The sequence below is a fragment of the Blennius ocellaris genome (genome assembly GCF_963422515.1).
Source record: "Blennius ocellaris genome assembly, chromosome: 3".
In the NCBI taxonomy this organism is placed as follows: Eukaryota; Metazoa; Chordata; class Actinopteri; order Blenniiformes; family Blenniidae; genus Blennius; species Blennius ocellaris.
Window position 1 is genome coordinate 12676152 of NC_137652.1, and position 24669 is coordinate 12700820.

A 24669-nucleotide genomic window follows, 5' to 3' on the forward strand; every position below is an offset into this window, starting at 1 on the left:
GCATTTATTTGTTCGACAAACACAGACTGCTGTTTCAACACAACTCGAGCAACAAGTTCGCAGTCAAAGTGGAAAAAATTCAAACAACATATATACTGTATAACACACACACACACACACACACGTCCACAAAGACCTACATTTCATTCCAAAAGCAAACAACTTGGGGAGAATCAGGTCACAGCCTACACACACACACACACACACACACACACACACACACACACACACACACACACACACACACACACACACACACACACACACACACACACACACACACACACACACACACACACACACACACCGCTTTCCTCTGTCACTGTGTGGACAGTCAACATGACCTTGACACATTGCCAATCCTTGCAACGCACGCACACACACACACACGACACACCCGTGACCTCGTGCGTCTAAGCGCAGCCACACAAACACACACCCAACTCAACCCTGTGCTTCATTCAGCCGTTACAAGGCCCATCACCCTGAGCTGCTAAATGCTCTTTTTTTTTTTTTTCTTCCTCCACTCGACGGCAATAGAAACTTTGAGCAAATAGCTCAATAATGCAGGGGACAGATGTCAAACCTGCTGCTGACCTGAGGAGGAAGCTTCACATGCCGACATCAGCCTAAACTTTATTAATCTGTATAAACAACATATTCAGTGGGAACTTGAAAAAGTGAGATTCGTCCCACACTCCACAATACATTTATCATACATACGAATCAGCCCTGTGAAGAATCAAGGTGTGTACAGAAGTCATGTCAACAACTTTCTGCTATGTTGCTCTGTTCCTGAAAAGAATGTCACCTTTGTGGGTGAAGTGAATCACACTAGATCATACAGGTATTAATTTATCTGTTTAGACAATTATGACAGCTTACCAATAGCAACACGCTGCAGACTGTGGGAAACAAACTCTGGCATCCCCCAGTGGTCACGTCACAAAAAGACACTAGCAAATAGCAGGTCTATGCTGTTTTACAAATTCTGCTACTACTACAAATACTCTTGACCATTAAGTGTCTTTTGAAATGTCATTTAGGCCATTTTGCAAGTGAATATTGGTTTCTTTCATTGTTTTAATAGATTGGTTGTGGGTTTTCATTCCTCCTCTTGCTATAATTGTAACTGCATCGGCAGCTACATGAGAGTCATAAAAGGCCGAATAAAATTCAGATTGTGCAACAGCTCCAACAACAAGTACATCGTGTTCATGAAAGCTATCTTCTATTTTGGGCTTGGCTCGGTGGATCAACCATTCTGTGACAACATTTGCCAAAGTGTGAGCTGTAGGAAACAATGGCACGAGTCTCAGGAACGAAAACATTTCCCTGAATGTAAGCGACAGTCATTTACAATTCATTGTAATCCTGTGATCAGAGCACCATAATGTAACTTTGGCTTTCTCAAGGCGCAATCTGAGATCTGCATCTCTGATCTGATCCCTCACGTAGACAAGATTTCTAGATATATCGGGTGTTTTTCAACAAAGAGCCGAACAAATTATAAAAAAAATAAAATTCAGAATAAAAAATGGCCACATCTCTCACTGTGAATACATTTAGTAGAATTCAACCACATAATGGCAGGTAGTCCACAAAACACAAAGTGTATTTACTTTCAGATGTTTACCTTGATAGTGGGTAAAATGTCTCTTTATTCATTACTGTTATATTCAATAGGTCTTGGTAAATAAGGCTTAAATTCCTTTGCACATCCCATGCCTCCATTTCTAGATCCACTATTCTCACTTGACCACCAGAGGAAATGGCTGAACAGAGAGAAGCAAACGTACACACTCTTAAAGCTTTGTGCAATCGAGGGTCACCAATTAACCGAAGAAGCATGTTGGAGGGAAGCTGGAGTCACGAGGTACAAAAGTAATTAAAAAGAAAAAAGAAAAAAAAACTATCTGGGATCTTAAGGAAAGGTGCCAGTCTGGACGCAAACCCATATTTTTATTTTGTAAAGTGAAAAAGCTAAACACGGAGAAAGGCTAAAGTTCTCTCAATGCTAAACAAAGTTATCTCAAAGACACGCTCGAATGAGGAAAAATACTGTTTAAATTGTAGCAAAAAAAAATGTCAAGTTTAACACAGAAGAGCTTCCCACTATTATCACTGGAAGACAATTTGTTTGAACATGTCTACATGTGTGGATCATACAATTTCTCACAGGCAACTTAAAAGTGTTAGTTTGACCAACCCACCTATCTCAACTGTCAACACTTATTCTGTTGTATGTACACGGGACATATAATTAACAAAGCACAGGATATGAAGACACGCAGGCACAGGCATAATTGCAACATCTGTACAGTCTGACATGCACACCTATATTGTGAGAAAACAGATGACTGATATATTATGTGCAAGTAGAATGTCACTCCGTTTCAAGACACTGCATTACGCTTGTACCCGCCGTATGTGTTGTGAATATTCTGGCTTGTTGTGGGAAAAAGACAAACTGCCAGGAGGAGTGAGCTACTTAAAACAACTTAACCTCTTATTAAAAAGAGAAAAAGCTATTGAATAAGTAATCTATAGTCACATTTTCTGTTTCTACACATATCTACTAGAACATGTAATGGAACAGCGACACTGAGTGGAAAGGTTTTGTTACTGCAATATGTTTTGGGTTTTTTTTTTGTTCATGATCTTGTTACACATTCTCAAACTGGTCCGCTCCCATTGACTTCCATCATCTGCAATTGGTAGTACAGAATGATTGAGATATCTACTTTTAATAGAAGTAAGTAAATGGTAAGTGAAATGGGCATAAACACACTTCCCATCCAACCTGATGGAGCTTGAGAGATGCTGCAAAGAGGAATGGGCCCGACTTTAAAAAAAAAAAAAAAAAAAAAAAAAAAAAAAAAAAAAAGAGCAGTGAGCCAAGATTGTGGCATCATATTCAAAAAAGGCTTGAGGCTGTAAAAATAACCTATTTTTGAGTGAACGCAATTCAACTTTACTGTAGTGCAGGTACGGTGAACTTGTGTCATTGCTTTGCCTTATGACAGCGAAATACAATTAAACATTTTACGGCTTGAAATGTTGAAATGAAACAGAATCATAAATCCGGCATTGATTTGAATGAGACGACTTTATTCTCACCGGTGGTATCTGAACCTTTTTGAGGTGTGGCGACCCGAAGGAAGATTTGCTGCCTCCATGAATGTCGATGGCTGCGCAAAGGGCTTTCCCCAAACTCAAAGGCCGCAGTCGGTGTGGACAGAGCCGCGACGTCGCTGACAAGGACAAAAAGACACCAAACTTTGCCATAGGTATCAATAGATAGAGAACAACTCTGCATATAAGACACATAAACACAAGCAAAAGATTAAAAACCCATGTGTGTGAGTGTGTGTCTCTACCTGTTCTTTGGCTCAGCACAGTCATTTTCATGGACAGGGGCCAAAAATTGAAATTTCAGAAAATTAGGGACAGAGGATGAGGAGTGGAGGCGAGCGCGCAGACCACCCAGAGGACTGAGATGGGAGGTGAAAATAAGGAGGCAGATGAAATATAAAAGCAACACTGAATCCATTCAGAGAGACGCATGCTTCTGGCTGTGACATGGGCCTTTTATACGCCGAGTTAAGTAACTCAGAAGACGCCGTGTGCTTGTGAATTGCTGAATTCTTATTACAACCGGCTCCCAAACAGTTGTCTAGAGCCAGCATGGTTCTGTATGAATGGCGAGTGATACAATAATAGGCAGGCAACATCAAAAAAGACACGTATGAGTTGGACCGACAAGCAGACGCTCACCTTCTTTTATTGAACCGGGCTCCGGCAGAAGGTGAGGAAGGAAGATGGAGGAGAGAGTGGGATGAAGGGCATGGATGAGGAGGAGGAAGGGGAGAGTCGTTTGGGATATGTCTGAGAATCGGTGCAAATACAACAAGTATGAAAGAGCGAAAAGAAAAACACTGAGCAACGAGTAAAAAAAAAAGACAAAGGTAAAGGTAGAAACAACAGGACTACAGCTGGGGAAGCAGTGAAAGCAGTGGATGTTAGATTTGGTATCTTACGATTTGGTTTTTTTTGTTTTTTTAATTACTCATCATCGTGCCAGATCTAGAAGGTCATATATATTCAAAAGCAGCAGGATAATGCCGTCTCCCTTCTTCGATGTTACTTTTTGCCTTTAATTAATCTCAGCTACCATTAGATTCGATCATTATCACCAGGTTGCAGGTCATGTGAGCTGGTATGTTTGCAATTTTTAAAAAGAGACAGGAAAAAGAGAGATAAAGCTGCGGAAAGATTCAGTAGCTCCGAATCAACTGATATTGATTACTGAAGAGAAATGCTGCTCAAAACATTCACTCTCCAATATACTAAAACGGTCTGCTTTAGATTCGCAAAAGTAATTTGGTTTTGCATTTGCGAATCTCATTTCGACAACCTCAGGACAGGCACCGTCGAGCCCTGACTCCCGGTTCCCTCCCAAAGGAGGTCCTGTATCCCAGTTGGGGAACTAGTGTTTAAACTGACACCACGACATGTATGATAGATAAATATTCTGATAAGGTTTATTTTCTTAAGCTTTAGTCAAAGTAGTTCTCTCAGAATTCGGAGAACCATTCTCTACTGTTTTCTCCAGAGAAAATGCTCTCTCCTGTCATCAGTTATTAACATGATCACTGATAAGTATTTCTTTGTCCCCGGTTTGGTGTCTGTGTTTTTAACAGTGTGTACCATGTTGGTAACGGAATGCTGTGATCATTACATTTGCACGTGTCACCGGGGCTGGGATGTAGGACCTCTGAATATGGAATAAATGGTTGCTTCGTAGCCAATTCAGGTTTGTTGTTGATAAAACACATCATAAATACATACCCCCAGAGACATGTGATACACGTACACACACACACACACACACAACTTTTTCCTCACTTGCTCTGGTGCGGGGTGTCTGTGCTGACGGAGTAGTGTCGTACGAGCTTGGGCTTGGTCGCTGCAGTCGGCTCCTGCGGCGTGTGAGCCGTGAGGTGCGAGGGTGAGAACTCAAACCCCGACGAGGGTGTGGGAGAATGGCTGTAGGTGCTGGCCCGTCGGCGAAAGCCCTGTGACTTGCCGTCGCCCGGCAAAGAGGAGGAGGAGGGCGATTGGCGCAGGGAGTCGTCCATGCGCTTCAGGTCTCCCGTGGAGTTGTGGCACCTGAGGGCGTGAACAGGAAAACAAAGCGTCGGGGGACGTTTTGCCGTGTAGAAAACACAAACTTTGGGCGTAGTCGGTCAACTTTGTGACGTGCGCTCCCTAAGAAGACTGTGAGCGTAATACATCCGCCACTGAGAAGTGAGCATGAAAGACACTGCCACTGTCAAATAAGATGAAAAGCACAACAGCTCGGACTTTTAAAAGCGCTGACTAAGCTGAGCCGAAAGGCGAGTCAGTGTGTGTTGGGGTGCGGTTACCTGAGTGGGCTGGTGGCTCGGAGCTGAGAGGAAGCAGGTAAGGGGTCGTCTAAAAACGTCTGGTCCTGGCTGATGTTGACAACGCCAACAGAGAGGCTCTCGCTCCCCTCGCTGTTTCCCCGCTGAGATCTTGCCTTGCCGCTTCCCTGCAAAGCACCACACATTTAGGTTATGCACTTGGCTTGAACCTGCAAACTTTCATCTGAGATGCTTTTTAATGCACAACTATAGGCTAAATCCTAATTTCTGTGCTCAACCTGTTTTATTTTAGACAATGGCTGTTTATTTTATGGCTTGAGCATTAGAGTTTGTGGCATGCACAAGGGCATAACCCTTGCATGATGAAAAAGCAATGCAGGTATCTGTGAAAAGAGTACTGATCACATTTTATTTTTACCAAATATTGTACGTGCCACAAATTATGTCTTTCTATAAAATACAATAAATGATCAACTGCATTGCATTAACAATTAAAAAATAAAAGGCCGACTGTTAACGTACATAAGTTACTGCACTCTTCCAACACATCTGAAATGATGCATTGATATTGTCTGGAGACCAATTCTGCTCACAGCTTTATACCAGTGCAAGCATGTGGGAACAAGTATATCAACACAGATAACAATAGAATTGTTACCTTCCAGATCCCCTCAAGGGACTCTGTGAGCGATCGCTTGGCTCGGCTCTTGAACTGCTCGAGTCGTTGTCGACTGCTACTCTGCTGTTGCGTCTCGAGGGGTGCAGAAGCTGCGACCTCGCACACCTACGTGCACACAGACAAGGTTTAAAACAATGAAGATCTCAAGGTCAGTCGGTGCGGCATGCCAACTTTTTCTGGAAGTGAATTGTTTTTGAATTATTCGTCCGTCGTGAAACCGTTTCCGCTAAAGAATGCATTTGGAACACTACTGGCAACAAACTCAAGAGAAAAGAGAGCGTCTGCGTTCTTAAGAGTACCTGCTTGTTTCCAGGCATACTGTGCTGGTGGCGTTTCTGTTGCTCCTCATACAGATTCCTCAAAGAGGCCATGACCAACTCGTTCTCTTCTTGGTCACTCTTTGGACGAGCCCTCTGGACACACAAGAACAAGTCTGATTTAGAAAATCACAGAAAAAACACATTTATTAATCATGAAGGTGATCAACCTGTTTAAAAGTGTGGTGAACATGTTGGATGTACTGCCTTTTGATGCCGTTTCTATGTGCCTACTGAAAGAGGAGGATTTCCAAACCTTCCTCACTGTATTGGTTACAATTGTTCTTGGCTGTTGCTCAGTATATAAACATAATAATAATGATTTTTAACTTAATATATATCTCTACTAAGTACTCTATTATAAAATGTCCACAACAGCCATTTACACAGACACGCATGCACAGATGTGTAAATAATATTATATAAACATAATATTATTTGACTAAAACACAACCATTTGTGTAATTTCATGAAATATAATTAATAGTCTAACCGCCCCCCCTCATTCACTTGTTTTTATCATGATTTCAAAATAACAAGGAAAAAAATAAGCCACAAAAGGGAAAATGCATACTTGAACCTCCAGGTTTCTGACTGACAAAAAACTTTCTGCTGTCAGTGTCGTGTTGCAGTTGAGCAACGCCACCAGCAGATGTCAGCCAGGTCATACGAGTATGTACTAGTGTTGCTCATAAATCTGACTGGCTGGTTTGTCTTGTGCAGTTGAGAACTGTTGAGCAGAATTCCCACGTTGCCCTTCAAATCACAAATATAACAGCAGTGTTACCATAGCATTTTCAAACACTGACGCCTGGTCCTCATTGTCAAGGGTGGCCAAGTGTCTCTGGAGCTCCAGCTTGGTTTTGGATGGGGGCAGACCTGAAAATTATTCAAAAACACACGTCAAGCCTATTTATCTGTACCTTTATCTGTGCTATATTACTGTAAGACACGCTTACAGTAATATAGCATATACATCTCACTATACAATACGCATGAATCAACAACATTACTTGTTCGCCAAGTGTAAGTGCAATGTCACTCAGTTTGATCATTCCTTTCATCCTTATTGTACACGAGTTCAGAAGCAGTCTCTGACCTTCTATCCTCTCACACAGCCTGTGGAGCTGTTGTATGGGGCAGCTGTCGCACTGCTCGCTCTGGGTCTTGGCGTTCTGCTGCAGGGCCGCCACGGAGAATGCCTGCTTCAGGGTCAGCATAATTTCATCCACCTACAGCAGCAAAAATAAATATACATTCTCTCTCACAAGACATCCTACATCATATAATGTTGACTATGAATTAAAAAAAAAAAAAATGTCCACACATATTGTACATTGCCAGGGTGCTGCTGTTTGGATAAAGTCAAACGAGAACTTCTGTTGTTGGAAAAAATATGGAAAAAAAACCCACAAAAAACCTTGCATGACACATAAACATGTCTGTCCATCCAGTCGGTCAGTCAAGGTTATTCATCAGATCAAATCCATTTGGTGTGTCGCAGCTCAGGGGAGCTGTGAGTCACAAACCTTACCATGTCAAGCTGCATTTAAGTTTCACATACACAAAAAGTCTCTGGTGACGTCTGCTACACGTGTTGTGGCAATCAAATGTAAATAAAGCAAACTTGCGAGGTGTTAAATTAAACTCAGTGGACTTATTAAAGATGAACATCGAGTGGGAAGCGCTCATGGAAATGTCCCAAAATTGACCACAGGGAACACGACATGGTCAACTGTGCACTATGTTCACAATAATATCGGCCCAACGTTCGTTTAGAGTCTGGCCGTAATAAGCGAACTGTGTTAGGCACCAGAAACAGGGAATCCGTCTCACCAGTGATTCATCCGTACACTGGAAGACATAACAAACAAAGTGGCAGTTTCCCCCCTCCACCGTCTCCCTGCAAATGAAGCCGAAATGATCCACATGATGAATTCCCTGAAAAACAAACAAAAAAACACCCCCCCCAAAAACAAACAACAGGCTTTAAACTCACACACAAACTGACACTGCATAGTTACTTTTGCAAAGAAAGATGTGCTTCATACCTGTGAGCAGAAGGAGATTTCCCTGAAACTCTTTTCAATGGCCACTTTTTTAGTGTCCGGACTCACTAAGTAGATCTGAGACCTGCCCACCTAAAACACAGACAAATCATTCATTGCTCATGAAACCGTCACGCACAGGGGGCCAGAGCTCGTCACAACACTTGACAATGTGTCCTTCACATCGAAACGGGGGAGTTGTCATGCAGCACAGCTTTTGTCAATTTTCCATCAGCGGACGGCCACCCAGCCTTGACAGACAATCACCACCACTCGTGACTACCTACAGGTGATTTAACAATCGCCTATGCATAGAACATTTGCCATTAAAAAAATGAACTCAGGCTCGAGATTAACAGCCAGTGCTCGTGTGAGCTCACATGGTGTTTCAATAGCACAACAGGAAGCACACACGATATGCTTTTAGTTCTTCCTTTTGACAAATCAGGTGATTTTATTACTCTTCCTCTGCAGCCGTAAAAGATAAATAGAACATCTCTACCTTAGGGGACAGCCACATTCATGGCATTTGGAGAACATGAATTATTGTCATTTCTTGATCTAAATTTCATTTAGGCAATTTTGGTTTTTTTTTTAGGGAGAAATTAGTATACAAGTAATCTGTCCATATCTAATAGCATAAGCCTCCACTACTGTATGTTCAGGTCGGACATAACAGTGCAGAGCTTGGTCATTTTCTCAGCTGGTACACTCTGAAAAGGTTGAGAACTGCGGCTCTAACCCACGTATGAATCTGCTGACAGGGACAGCTCCAGGCCCCGGTGGTTCCTGTGCCAATGATAACAATTTCCTGGCCGTGGGTCAAACAGGAAATTTACTGTTACCAAGAGGTCAGGTAAAGGTCAACGTGAGGAGTATGACATGGCTTATTTTGAGATGCAGTCAGCATCTATCCCTGCTGAGTCAATATTAAATGTATTTTTTTATCTTCATTTGTATCCTTTGTCCTTGATTGGCAACTGAGAACTTAAAATACATGTTTTTTTTACTCTCAAAGATAGAGAAGGTCAAGGGTGTGAGCCAGTTAGACCGCAGGGAATGTACATGACAATTCTATGGATTTAAATATGTTTTTTTGAAATGCACCGACATGTCCGTTAAACTTTTAAAAATGTGACTGGGTATGATTTGAACTGTAAGTAAACATCAGTGTGGCTCAAGATGAGACAAATAAATCCCCCCCAAAAAACGAATGTTGTGCCTTAGAGATACAACTACACTAAATCTAACTTTGACTGGTATGTACACATGAAAAGGGGCTAGATGGAAGCCTTTCTCTGACGAGTTTGCATGTTATTCCTGCGCCTATTTGGGTTTCCTCCGAGTACACTGGTTTCTTTCCAAAATTCAAGGCTTCAATGCTTACTTGATGTTACATCCACACTAAATTCAGCTGCAGTGACAGAGAATTGGTGAGGATAAACTCCAGCTTCTCACATAAAGAGCTTGGACAACATCGGTATGGAAAACAGATGGCTCGACTGATGGACGAATGGGCACTGGAATGCGACGTTTAAGACTGTGTGCATGTTCGATGGTGAAAAGTACCGTAAACAGCATGGTTCTGTTCTCCCGCAGACTGGTGGGCTGCACTTGAGCGGAGCGGGCGACTGGATCCTTCGCGTTGGTGCTGGAGATCTCCGGTGACAGGCCATTTTCATCCAGGGCCTGGAGGCAGGGGAAGCTGGGGTCTCGTTTGAACAGAGCAGGACGTGCCCCCGGGGTGGGGCTCCTCGCCGCACCGTCGCCGACGGAACCATTTCCAAGCCCATTTGATTGGAAGGCCAATGCCCTCTTCAGGCCGCCCGCCAACCCCCCGCCATTTCCTCCTCTCGCCGCCGTCCCGGAGCCGTGGAGCTGGCTAAACTTCTCGATGCACTCGTCGATCAAGGCCGGCGGAGCTTTCTTGTGAGCGACGCTCACACGGCCACAAAACAATACCTCAAACTTTTTGGCAAAGACTGTTGGGGACATGGCAGCGGCGGACGCAGAGGAGGACGTCGTGGCAGAGAGCGACGAAGCACACGTGTCAGAGGCATCGCTGCCCCCAGAGCCCGAGCGAGTCTTGCCGGGGGCGACGGCGGCGTCATTGTTGCGTGCAGAGCTTTTGCCGGCTTGCCTCAACGTACTGATGATCTCAGGGACCTGGAGAGAGAGAGAGATAGAGAGAGAAAGAGAGAGAGAGAGAGAGAGAGAGAGAGAGAGAGGGGAAAGTGATAAGGGCTACAGTAATCACTCATTTGGTAATTGCATGTCATTTGACCGGACAGTCTAGACTTATAATAATATTACTAATGGCGTGAGCAGAACATATGAGTGCTGGACATCCATGTATAATGTGATCACTTCCCCTTGACTCCAAATAAGGTTAAACAACTCGAAACGATGGGCCGGTTGCCTGTAAACAACGAAAGTGAAAGACCGAATAAAACTGCATCAGAGGATCTGTCAACTCACAACATTATCTGACAGTCCGGACATTTTTCCACAAGCATTTATACGTACATATCACACATCTTAATTCTTCCACTTTACATATACTTTGAAATTACTTAGTTTGAGGCAGAGCTAGAGCGGTTTAGTGGTTCGCACCATATATTTGAGTCCAGATTAGGCAGGAATGTTTGCATGTTCTCCATGTGCTTGCATGGATTTCTCAGAGTACTCCAGTTTCTTCCCGCAGTCCAAAAGAGAAAAAAAACAAAAAACCCAACATCTTAAAACTTGAGGTGACTCTCAACACATCAAAGATCACAGCTCTGGTTTATGAAGAAAATGCAAAAATAAAATCACTTGCAGGAAGCATGTGAACAAATTTTTATTTGATTTACTTTTTTTTATTATGATACAAGAATGAGAAACAGAAGACATCACTCATAAGATACACTGCCCAGAAAGCTCTTTTTTTCATCCATCAATATAGGAGCTACACCTCAACAAGGTCCACTGCCCAGAATGTGAGGCGTGTTGTGCTTTACTTGAACAGAGTCGCCTGTGATTTCCTCTTGAGCCGAAAAAAAAAGCTGAACACAGACCTTAAGTCTCAATGCAGGCTTTGACTTTTTTCTTTTAATTTCTTTCCTTTCCTCATACCTCCTTAATTACTTTCTGCCAACTGCTGGAAATGTGTGACTGACACATGGTCAGACAAGCTCAGCTGAAGTGGATCTAAACAGCACCGGTCTGCTTTTAGGATTACCACACGTCGATCTAGTCCAGACTTATATTAGTTAGCATTTACACAAAAGCACTGGTATACATGTACACGCACATCTGAGAGCAAGCATGTTCAAGGTCACGTGAACGACCGACATCTCTGTAGTCCGACCGGTCATTTCATGGTTGCTGGAACACTGAAGCTAAACCTCTACAAATTCACCATTTTCTCACAGAGGAGATCAATTACCAGTGAGAACGTCTGCCGCAATGTGATCTCTCAGTTCGCTGATGAACACTCCACGTTAGTTCCGCATGCAGACCGAGGCAACCGTCCATTTTCTGTGCTTTTTACGTCTGTATTTCTGTACATTACCTCCTGTGTTACGTCGGGCTATCACCATGTTAGTCATCGCTGACTTTGATAATAGACTGACAGAAGTATAACGGCTGTGACATTTAGACCGTTTGAAGCTCGCGCACATTAAAGATAGCGATAGCTATTTATTCTACACTTGCAGCTCGCTGTAATGGATGCTCCAAAGTCAAGGTTACTGTCAAAAAGACTTGCATTCTAAGTCCACGGACTTTAGAACCCATGGTAGTCGATGTTCACATGTAGAGTTTCAGACATCCAAGTTAGTTTGATGGCGGGGCGGCAGTCAGTGACGAGTGCTTAACTTGAAGCTTTAGCCAACAACCTCACCATGTTTATTAAAAAATAGAAATGGACTCGAGCTACAGTGTGCGGGGGATGAAATTATATTGCACCCGATTGTCAAGGGCTATATAATTAATTCAGAACAAGTTACAATAGATACATTTGCAGAGGATCAACTTAAACACTGTTAAAATCGATCTTCCTGAGCATGTGGATAAGAAGAGAACCAGAATGAAGCAGAGAAGAGAAGTAACTGGCAACAATACTTCAAAATCACAGTTCAACTTAGAGCTTAGTGTAATCTGTCCCCGCTTTTTCAAAACTGGTATATCGCTCAAGTAATAACTTTTTAATTTTTTTAAACTTCTGTAGAGAGCATTTCATGCATATTTTTAAGTTAACTTTAACTGGATTGAGCCAATTTCATCTGTTGAGAGAAACACAACTTCTCTCACCTTGTCTGTTATTTGCTGCTGGGGGAGATACATTGCTAAAAACAAACTTCATTCATTCTTAAGGCTTCGTCAGCTGTGCTGGTTGTGCTTCTTTCATTTTTCTGTTACACACAGATGCTGAGCATTAAAAAAAAAAAAAAAAAAAAAAACCTTTCCTGAGGGTTAAATTAGGACAGGCTGCAATAATGAACTGCAACTGTAGGCTGTTGTTAACACAGGTTTTCTTTCTGTGTCCACTCTTTCCATGATCAACAACCAGGATTGCCACGGATATTAAAAGGGTCTGACACATTGCAGGAGCCAGGAAAGGTGATGCACAGACTTAAGCAGAAACTGAACTATAGCAATAGAAAACGAAGAAAATTGTCTGTAATATAAACGTCAAAATGCACAGTTTAAACGACTTTAAGGAAGCAGCTTCTGAAATGTGCAATGAATTAGTTTGTTTTGAATGAATGATATATTTGTATTCATGCAGTTTGGTTAACTGTAAAAATATATCCATCTGAGCAGGCATCTCATGAGAAGTGATCGTTAGCAAGAGGTAACCCAAGACAAACTTCCAACTTGGCAAAACAAATAACGAGCAATTCACATTTCTGCTTGAGGGAGCTGCTTTACGACGATGTCTGGAGAGAGAAAATGATTGTGCCATGACGTCTAAAAGCAAAACAAGCTGAAGACAAGTTTGGATTGGTATGCAATAGTAATTTAGGTATTTCTTAAATTCACTTGAGAGAAAGGAAATACATGGACACCAACTGGGAACGGAGAACCCACTGGTCATCGGCCCAAATGCTCCAACGAATCCATCTGTGACAGCTCTGGAGCTGCTGTTCCAAGTATTGTATCGTGTTTTTAAAAGGATAGGAATACATGTTTAAGAGATACGAGATACAGCAGGCAACTTGAAGAGTGGACAGTGACGGCATGAGGGTTGGAAACAACAATGTCATTGAATAAGGCCGAGAAAGGTAATTGATGATGGTACAGATTTGTTGTCATAGATTGGATAATGTACGAGTGTATGAAGAAGTCGCCAACTGCAGTGGATGATGTAGAGAGAGAGTGGGTGTGTGTGTGTGTGTGTGTGTGTGTGTGTGTGTGTGTGTGTGTGTGTGTGTGTGTGTGTGTGTGTGTGTGTGTGTGTGTGTGTGTGTGTGTGTGTGTGTGTGTGTGTGTGTGTGTGTGTGTGTGTATAAAGTGAGGTGAGACTGAAGGAGTAGCGATTAATGCACGTTTGTGTTATTATGAAAAATGTAATGCTATTTTTGGTTAGTATGAGACAAAAGTGGGCCACGTGGTCCAGTGAACACTGGAGAAACATGGAGAATCCATACAGAAAGGACAGCAGACTTAACCAGCAAATTTCTAGCTGCGAGGTGAAAGTGTAAGACCACTCCTCTCACTATCACTGTCAACCAGAATAACGTCAACCCAGCAAAAAAAAAAAAAAAACAGCAACCCATGAGTGCTTTAATCCCACCAGATTCTTCTGGTTTAAAAAAAAAAAAAAAGACTGCTTATGTCAAGTCTGCAATGTAGATAAGACTACGCTCAGATAACGGATAGACAAAAGCAAACTTTGTTACTTCAACACTCAATTCATCTTCTGAGCAGCAGGGACATACTGTTCTGATGATTAGTTGGTTACCTTTTGCTGAGCTCATGCGACACTCTGCAGCATCAGCACATTAGAAATGAATACAGATACACAGAAAACTCTGGCCTTTCCAAAGGAAAACAGCTCACTGAATGTATTTAAGCAGGGAGTAGCTGTCAAGACACTTTATTGGAAAAAAAAAAAGATTTAATATATCCATTCTGTGTTACTCGGACGACCGCAGCGATCTTTTGTTACAACTTCCTCCGTTATAATTAAACACAAACTTCAGCGACAAAACAGGAACCAAAGTGCGATGAAGTAGGAACTGGGATGGCGTAGCAACAAGTATCAATTCAATCAAGCATATGCTCTTGAGTTTTGGAACCGACTGCAGCTTCCTCTTGGAACAACGCCGCGTATACCCCGTCTCAGTCTTCAGTCCAGCAACAGAGACAGTCCACTAACCCCTATGGGAGATTCAGAGTCACCAATGTTCTGAGAAAAGTCACGCATGAACAGGGAATGCATTCAGACCCAATACAAAAGGGCTCTCAACCTGGATCCAACCTCGGTTTGGACTGAAGTGAAGTGAAAGTGCTTTCCACTCAACCACTTCACAGCACAATTATGAGTTTGCGATGCAAAATAATTCATGAATACTTTCTAAAGCAGTTTAATGGATCATCCTAAAAATGGTTAAGACTGTTTGTTTTTTTAGGTTGTTTTTTTTTCCCCCTCCCCCTTTAAACTTTCATTAAAAAAAAAAAGAAAAAAAAAGTAATGTACCGTGATATTTCAGGTTCAAACGCAGTATGCATGTACAGCGACTTCTGCTATTGTGAACCCAGTTCACTGCACGACACTGGCAGCGTACCAGGACAATTACCAAAAAAGGAGGAAGCAAATGAGCGAGGCAGAAGCGGTGGCTGAGCCACGGGGAATGACGTCTTTTACTGCGAGATGCCTGAGCAGCTCCTAAATCGGCAGTCTCACACAAACACTCACAGCCTTGTCCTGCCGCGTCTTGCCTTGGCACGAGCTCTGCCAACTCCTGTTCTCCTATCAAAACACTACCTGCCATCACATTGCAACACATGCTCGACTGCTTCCGATACGTGTGTCAGTCTCGCGGCCCCATGCCGAGAGAATCGCGTTTGACCCTCGGATTTTTGAGCTTCAGGGTAGCTTGTATTCCACTTTCAAAGGCTGTGACCACGGTTACTCAAATAGTCCCCGAAGTACATTCCTGGGTTTCATGCCAACGCCGTCATAATGTTTATGAACGATGTTTGATGAATACACAATCAATCCTCTTCACCACCTCAAGACTCCACCCATCGTATTGGTAATTAGTAATTAGTAATTACCAATTACCATGATCAAACATTTGATTAAGCTCCGGAAGAATCTGTTTTCATTTGGAACAGGTTTTAATTGTCATCTCTTACACAGGGACCTGATATCTCTTTCATTTGACCATTTAATTCTCCCATGTATTTAAAGCAGAATTCCATTTGTTTGCCAGTGCCGTTTCTTACCCTCCAGTCTCTTGTCTCTTATGTTTAATCATCTTGGTATGAGAATAGAGTCTGCTATTTGTCCACTGACAGACTGTTTGTGCCTCCTTTTGCCCCTTTTCACTCGCTGCTGCTTTCACTGTTCCGAGTGTCTGAGACACTTGAATCAACAGATACATTTAATCCTTGCTCATCCCTCTCTGTCCTTCCTACGCTCTCTTTTGTGTCCTTCTGAGATAAAAAGCCATCAAGACGAAGACGAAGACGAGGAGGAGGAGGAGAGTCGACCGTCTTCATTATCCTGGTCTTGACTTCTCTCGCAGTGTTTCAGCCCACCTACCCAGCTTCACTCCCACTGCATTTGAAGACTGATAAATGGCATCGCAACCGCTCAGCATTATGGCTTATCAGCCTCCTTAACGGCCTCAGACAGTCACTCCCTTCTCACGTGTTTCAACGGGAAATATGCCTGTGTAAATACTTTTCACATGGATACAAATCACAAACGGGCCGTCCTCCCAAGCACAATATCAAACGGTTCGCATTGTCTCGTTAGAGAAATAACCTTAACTCGGAAACTTGGATGGATAAATGCTAAATGTCAAGAAAAGTCCGATATTGTTGCATGCGGCTTTTCAATGTGTTCTGCACTGGTTGCGACAAATTCCCCGACTTTTCAGCATTTAAGCAAATCTACAAAGCTTATTCATATATAATTGAAAAATAAATAAATTAAAAATGTGTTGCTTTAAGGAACACACGCACTGTTTTCATCCGTTTCTGTGACCACAGCAGCAAAACCAGCCGCTACATTTCTTTGTAGGTCACCGGCGCCCGTCATCTAATCTTGGACTCATCCTTCACAAAACCATTTTTAGCCCCAAAAACATCTTTCCTACTGAGACTATCACGCAGAGAGCTAAAACATCTGATGTGGCGTCGTATCACGGTCGAGGGAAAGGGAGGCCGACAGAGGATTTGCTTGTCGGAGAGCAGCCTAAGCTAAAGCCACACAGCACACAGTATCTCTTACTCCGGAACGTTTACACGAGGCTGATCTCAGACAGGAAGGCAGTTGGACGCTGCCTCGGGCAGTGACCCACAGACTTGGCCTCTCACAGAGGAATAACACTGAAAAAGCTTGTGTTCCTAAACATGCCGGAGTTAAATAAGACTACTGTAGTATTGAGCTGCAGAGGAGGAAGTTACACAAGCACCGGTGGTAAACGAGAAGCTGCAGTTTGGCGCAATGAACAAAATAAACTCCTATTTGGTGTTCGTTTGTTTTTGTTTTTTGCGAAAAGAAGTCAAACGTGGTGATGAACTGACGAGCGGCGTCAACTGGAAGAATTTCGAGAGCCGATTTCCCAACAGGAGCCAACGTAACAAACGTCACGATCGTTTCACTGAACACCGTATAACACTGGGTCCTCACGAAAAACAGAATCCTGCCACGAATCCAGCCTTGACCAAAAGTAATCCAGTCAGCCACTCATTCAACTAAATGGAAAAGTAGAATCTATTCATCCACCCATCGGGTCATTCACATTCCAATGAGATGATGTTGTGAAAGTGCAGCACCCAAAACTAATTCTGTGGATTGACCATGTTAGAAGATTTGACAAAATAAGACCTACATAATGCAAAAATGAGCGCATTTAGTTCAACTAGAAGGTAATTGTGTATTCAATGTGACTGACTGAAGAGATGCTACGTTTATCTCCCGTTATCCAGCTCAGGCTACTTGAAGATTTTTTTCAATAGACCTAAAGTAATTGTAGTAGATGGATGTGTTGACAACTTCTGAATACAATCTGTTCTGTGCCGTGAAATTAAATTAAAGGAGATAACATTGAACAAAAGCTGTCCTGTGCTGCCATGCTATTCATACGTTTGAGGAACTCCGTGCAGAGATGTGTCCATATAGTAGAGTGCACATCGCTGATATGACTCATATTTAAATAAACATCTGAAGCTTGCTTCAAAAAAAATGACCCGTGCAATGGGTGTAGGAACCTCCACCCCACCAATGGAAAAGCTGACTCAAACAGCCTACGACTTCAGACTAACTATTGTGGATAAAAAACAAAAAAATTAAAAAAAAAGATCTTTCTGAATAGTCTTTCCGTTCGTATAGTGGACAACTATCAACATGACTAGAAAAGTCCCTAAAAATTTCAGTGACACACAACCCAGCCATAAAAAAAAAAAAAAAACCTGCAGCAGCAATTGGGCTGCAAGTCCCATTTCCCGTGGTCACGTGCACGAGTCTTGTGCCCGGTGGCACATGGCTCGGAGGGGATCAAAGTTCAGTTCATAAACACACACAGCAGACGAGACGCATCACTGACAGGGACAGGACAGTGAGTGAATGGAGGGTGTAAAGCAACCAATATTTCACCGAGAATGAAAATGATTTGCCACAAAAGGGCTCAGAACTATGCAAAATGACGATCGGGATCTAAAGAGTGACGTCGTCACACGAAAAGTGACCCCCCCCCCCGATAAAACTGAAAAGCCAAAGGAGAAGCACAATGGAGGGACTTGTTTCAAAGGCTCTGCTGAGTCAAGAAGGCAACTCTTCACCGAGATTAAAATTAGGTCAGGGAGGCTGTGAGAAAGCCTCAGAGTTTTTTTTTTCACCCCAGAGGCCTCAAAGAGACGGTGGGCTGTCTTACAATAGGGAAAAAAACCAAAAACCTGACAGGTGAGACAAGGAGTCATTGAATGGACAAGAACTGAAGACAAATGGTGAAGCAAACAGCCTGGAAAGCAGGTTGACAGTGAACAGACTCTCAGCTTTTTAAATACAGGAAGGTGCCTCTGGTTTAATGGCGTGGGGTTTTTTTTTTTTTACAACAGAGTACAAAGTGTGTCATATGAAAAGTGGAAATCACATAAAATGAAGTATATGAGTTATACACACAAGACCAGAGGATTAGTTACATATATAGCCAAAAGAAAAAAAAAAAGAAAAAAATCTAAATCCAATCTACACACACGTACATCTTGACAATTTTAGACATCGCTTTAGTCATTGATGTTGTGGTAGTTTCCTGATAAGGTAGCCAGTCGTGCTATCAGATAAGTCTTAAAGTAACTCTTGAAACAAGATATTCACAAATAAGACTTTTTTTTTTTTCATATCAAACAATCCAATCAGACAGATTAATACTCCCCATTTACAACTCAATTAGAATTTTGTGAAGCCAGCCACAGCAGACTGCCGCAGTAAAGGCTCAGGACACATTGTGTGACTAATAGTGTGGAGAAAAGAAAAAAAAAAAAAGAGACCTGCCTCCTGTTCCAGAAGTGAAGTCCTGGTATCACAACAATGACTCTGGAGGTGATGCCGCCATGATTCATTCACTCACACACTCAAGTTGGTCTTGGGGGGGGATATTTTGCAAGGTGGGATTTTCATGAAATCAGCTTTATGAGTAACCAGTTAACTGGTTAGGAGGATTATTCTATGGATTACTTGAATCCTTTAAATATGAGATGGTTTAAAAAAAATTTAAAAAAAATAAAACAAAAACAAAAACCTGAGGACACAGGTGAACAGGCGAATAGTTGTTCTGCACATGCGCAAGTCGGTGAACAATAACAACAATGGCGGCCTCCAGAGTGTCACGACTCTCCTGGGACTTGGTCGTTTTATAGTAGAGAGTCACCTCGGGAGCAGCAATCCAACTTACCAGCCGCACTCCCATCGTTAACGTTTATAGCATATTGTTGCCCGTGTACATGTGTGTAATGGTTTCATTTTTCAGTAAAACGGCATCGTTTTGACAGTTTCACGTTTCTGTGTCAACAGACATTGTTTGCAAAACGTTGCCGTGTAAACACAAAACGTTCCGCAAACTTAAGCTTTTTCACTTGAAATGTTGCTGCGTAAACAGGGCCTGAAAGAGAAATATTCTGCCTAAAATAATAAAAAGTGATAACATTACTGACAAACTTATTTAAAAAAAACCAAACTTCTGTGTCTTAAACTTGTAATATCTTATAAAATCTGTTTCTTCCAAATTTTATTTGAAGAAAATAGATCAAAGATAAAAATAAAAAAAAACCTTCAATCATTTTAATTTGTATGAAATGCCATGTGTAGACGACACTGAGAGTATTAAAGTACCAAAGTTACAACTAAACTTTTATCACCAGCTCCAATATTGACATGATCTTTATGTTTGGAAATAGAAAAAATAATGACGATTCAGATAATCAGTTCAAAGAACTAGAAGAAAAGCCACAATTAATTCATCAACCACTTGATTCGTGGTAAAATGTCACTCGGGTCCAGTTCAGATGAATCTCTTCACTTCGAACGTGTTTACACTGCTCAATGCAAGCGTGCCTGAAAACTGTGGGTTCAACATGTGACGCAATAAAAGTGACATTAAATGCAAACGAAGCTTCTTGTCTGAACGGCGACGAGGCGTTAATAAACAGGTAACGACAGTTTGTTCTCTGGAGTTGTTGAACTTGGCTAACAACAAGGTCGCTCCGGCTAACGTCTCTGTTCACGTTAAGCTAACTGTCCACAAAACAAAACAAAACAAAACAAAAAAAAATAAACCGCAGCTTCTTAAAGTCCACTCACATCTTTCTGCTCCTGCTTGGTGTTGAACAGGTTCAACCGCTGGAACCGCGCTTTCATCCCATTCGCCATAAACTTCGGACAAAAGCCCGAATGTGAGCGGTTAAACTGAGCTCCAGGCGAAGAGCGACGCTCCGGTATCACTTCATTGGGAAAGTTGTGCTCCTTGAAGCGGAGGAGGATCCTGCTGCTGCGGCGGCGGCGGCGGCGGCGGAGGGGCCGTCAAGCTCCGCCACGGCACACCGACACTTCCGGAGTAAAACCGTCACAGTAAGAGCAGACTGACGCTTCTGGAGAAAACTTTCACGATAACAACTTAAGTGACACAAAAATACTGCCACAACTGCCTCCAAGTCTCCGCAGTTTGCCCATTCTGGCTGTGGCGGGTTGCTGTTACGGCGCCAAAGTCCACTTTTATTGCCCACCACTTTGGTAGTTTCCACTGTCATCTTCAGTATTGTTCCTAATGTGTATAATAAATACGTTTTTTTGCATTCAACTATTCACCTGTCAATCATTAAGTCTAGATCTTGGTGATCTTTATCTCGTTTTTCTGAGCCTCGGGTGGTTTCCAGCAGAAGAGGCTCTGCAGGTTCTTGTTTTTTTTTTTTTTTTATTGTTAATTGTCTGCCTCAAACTGTAAAAACAAATATCTACTTATAGCATTCCTTTCACAGGGTGATTTGTGGGATGATGTTGATAAACGATCTAACATTCTTCACTACTGTGCCATCTTTAAAAAATAAATACAGCTATGGCCAGTGCAAAACAGATTTGGGAAAAAAAAGCTAATCAAGAGTACCAATAGCATGTTATGCTAACCATATTTGATTGTTTACAACTACATTTTATTTGTTTTAAAATCCATAAATCATTTCATGAGAATACCACTGAAACTCCAGTAATCATGACAAAGACATTTCCAGGAACTACCCCCACACTACAACTACTATACTATAAAGTCAAGTGCGAAAACGGTTTTCTTATAAAGGGGGGGGGGGGATTTCTGGCTCAACTTCCCCGTCAAGGATGTCTGACACACTCTTTAGGTCAACCCTAATCAATAATATTTAGATTACATTTGGAAATTAATGATTTGGGTAAGAATTGTCACCATCTCAGCAGAAAGTAAATTATTTTCACATGTTCACAAAAAGTATCGGTGTTGCACCCATAAGAAAAAAGAAAGTAATTGTAGATATTTCTCTTAATCAGCGAGCATTAGCATCTGCTTGTATTTCGAAGGATGAAGAAATATCCTCGGACCTTCTTTCATCTAAGTGTGGCGGAATTGACACAGTGAAACCTCCAGTGGGTTGAGGGGATGGGCTGGACACAGTTCCTGTCTGGGACCAGTCACACATGAGGCGGCAGCTCTTCATCGTTTAACTGTGACATGAAACCTTCCTCTGTTATCTTTGCTACTTATGAGCGAATGTAAACAGCATTTCCTGTCTGCAGGAGGAACAGACATCATGAAGCAGGAATGAAAGCCCCTGGGATCTGGGTACTTTTTTTTGGGGGGGGGGGGGGTTTCCCCTGAGTTACAACCGACGGGGTTTTAGCCATTTTAATGTCAAGGCTCATTGGTCACCATCTGAGAGCATTTCATATTAAAGTTTACAGGATGTAACAGATTATGTCAACTAGGTGAAACAAAGAGAAATAAAGAGGAAAAACTACAGTAACTTTGACTGATAAAATTGAAAAAAAAAATAATAGTAATCCATTGGTTAACTCGGATGTAATGATTTTTTTTCCTGCAAAATATGTAAAGCCTTTAAGATCTTCGACTCACTGTGTGCTAAAAAAAAAAAAAACGATTTCATTGATGTTAAATAATTTAAAAGTGTTTTTTGAAAACTATACACAGATTGAGCAGCTATTTGTGAAACCAAAAGAAAGACATTTGAGCCGTGTTTAGGGGTTTGGAGTGACAATTAATGATAAGAGAACAATATGTCACAGTCAAATATAAACAAAGTGAAAATGAGCGGTTAGAAGTAGTGAGGTCAGACTGCAACGGTTTGGACATGTGGTTAGAAAATACAGCAGGTATAATTGGACAGAGAATGTATAGGGATGGATGTATAACTTTGTTTTCATCTGGAAATCTAGAAAACTCAAACAAAATCTTAGTCCCACTATACTTGTCGTGCATTCAACCAAACGATTATCAAATTAAAAACAGATACTCGATAGTGAGCCACAGTATTAACAGAAGTTAAACGTATAAAATGATTATACGAGATATACATTATTCTAAAGGTAATAAGATTGGGAGGCAAAGTTAAACCGCTGCAAAAAAAAACTCCAACATTTTTTTCTCTTGAAGGTACACAATAATGAAATTCTTGTCAAACTTCTTTTTATAATTCTTTGGTGACATCTAGTGGCGACTTTCTGTTCACCTTTCGAGCTGAGAGGGAAACCACACAGGCCAGGCTGAATTTTTGTCCCCCGACACCGTAAAGGAAGTGTCTCATGTGTTCACTGATGATACCGTTTCCCACAGAGTTTATTTTTAACCACACACATGAAATGTCTAACGGCTTTAATGTACGAACATTTGCTCGTTCATAAAGATCCCACAAGATACAATATGACAGTCAGCACAAGAGAAATCATTACCCATGAAACAGACTTAAATTGAAAATCGTGATATCCTTTAAAGAAATTAAGAATAAGAATGAAACTGCCAAAATATCCTCACTTTAAAAATATTTAGGACATTAGGAGGAAATATACAGAGTTAATGATTTGTCGTCTGGGGTGATAATGATTCCAGACACATTTCTGTGATGAGAGGATTCAGTCGTCCACACACACACACACACACACACACACACACACACACACACACACACACACACACACACACACACACACACACACACACACACACACACACACACACACACACACACACACACACACACACACACACACACACACACACACACACACACACACACACACACACACACACACACACACACACACACACACACCCGCCAGCAGCACATTTTGTTCCACCAGCATGCAGTTTCAACAGGAAAACAAACCACCAGCACACAGACACCCGGACGAACCAACAGAAATAAGCAAGAAGAAATCTCTCTAGTGTCTGAACGCTTTCTCTCCCCCCCTGCACCGCCCGGTTACATGTTGACATGAAGAGTTCAAACACGACGACCGGGAAACAATGTTGTACCATCACTGAAAATCTTATTGCATGACATGAATTACAAAAGACGGATTGGACAAAGTCATCATTTTTATCCCCAAAACTTGCAAATTGCAACAAAAAAAAAAAAAAAGTCAGAACAAGACATTGGTAATGCTACAAGCTGACTGGGACCATCTGGTAAGACAACGTGCAACCGTGTTTGGCAACTCTGCTGAGAAACAGTGATGGATCAAGAGACACATTTCATCTCACTGAAGTCAAGAGGCTGAACTGAACCATCCCGTCACCACCGCCAATAGAACGCGACAGAAATCATGGATGGACATCGTGTTAGTGAGAGGAAACGTACTGATCCGGTCCAGGTCTCAGTTAATTTGTTATGGCTGGCCTTTACGATAAAGACCAAGCACATGAGACGACGTATCCCTTTTCTCATAAGCTTTTTGTATTTTACATAAACTCTCGCATCTCTGTGCCAACATTTCATCTTGTGCCTTGGTTTGGTTTGAGTTCTTTTCTTCTTTTCACACAAGAACTCAAAGAGGGCGTTGACATGTATCTGAGCTTGTTCATAAAATTGTTGATCAATCTGAATATGGCAGACTCTTTCAGTGCTCGGAGTAGAAAAGCACTCAAAGCCCAGTTTTATTAAAATAAATAAATAAATCTAATCAATCTCATTGCATTTGTGGTGCAGAAAACTTTTCCGTCGTTCGTGTGCCATCACCTTGGTAAAAGACTCCAGCTCACAATCATTTAATTGAGTAAAGGCTGCATTAACAACAGGGGGTATTTTAAGCTCCCTCAAGATGTTGTCTTAACATTGCATTCATATTTAGCATGCAGTTGTGTGTGTGTGTGTGTGTGTGGGGGGGGGGGGGGGGGGGGGGGGGGCGGCTGAGCCGGGATGACAGGTGGTCAGCCTGACATCGTCATCACATATTTGAAAAGATGAAAAGACTGATGATATATATATATATACACACACACACACACACACACACACACAAC

General features: G+C 41.9%; 1 protein-coding gene across 4 annotated transcripts in view; it reads right to left on the reverse strand.

Moving 5' to 3' along the window:
* tbc1d1 (TBC1 (tre-2/USP6, BUB2, cdc16) domain family, member 1) overlaps positions 1-24669 on the reverse strand; it is a 41890-nt gene that overhangs the window by 13691 nt on the left and 3530 nt on the right. Inside the window, exons 1-14 of one of the 4 annotated variants that reach the window (XM_080518065.1) lie at positions 20472-20526; positions 11066-11146; positions 10022-10618; positions 8456-8545; positions 8241-8345; positions 7504-7636; positions 7192-7283; positions 6387-6500; positions 6067-6192; positions 5430-5575; positions 4909-5172; positions 3778-3888; positions 3381-3494; positions 3121-3254 (exon numbers count right to left, since the gene is read on the reverse strand). In XM_080518065.1, the coding sequence (XP_080374191.1) occupies positions 3121-3254; positions 3381-3494; positions 3778-3888; positions 4909-5172; positions 5430-5575; positions 6067-6192; positions 6387-6500; positions 7192-7283; positions 7504-7636; positions 8241-8345; positions 8456-8545; positions 10022-10618; positions 11066-11068 (2029 nt within the window). In that variant the 5' untranslated portion in view covers positions 11069-11146; positions 20472-20526. Of the gene's footprint in view, positions 1-3120; positions 3255-3380; positions 3495-3777; positions 3889-4908; positions 5173-5429; positions 5576-6066; positions 6193-6386; positions 6501-7191; positions 7284-7503; positions 7637-8240; positions 8346-8455; positions 8546-10021; positions 10619-11065; positions 11147-20471; positions 20607-24669 lie in introns of those variants that run through there. The other 3 variants (XM_080518064.1, XM_080518062.1, XM_080518063.1) reach the window with 3 other exon arrangements.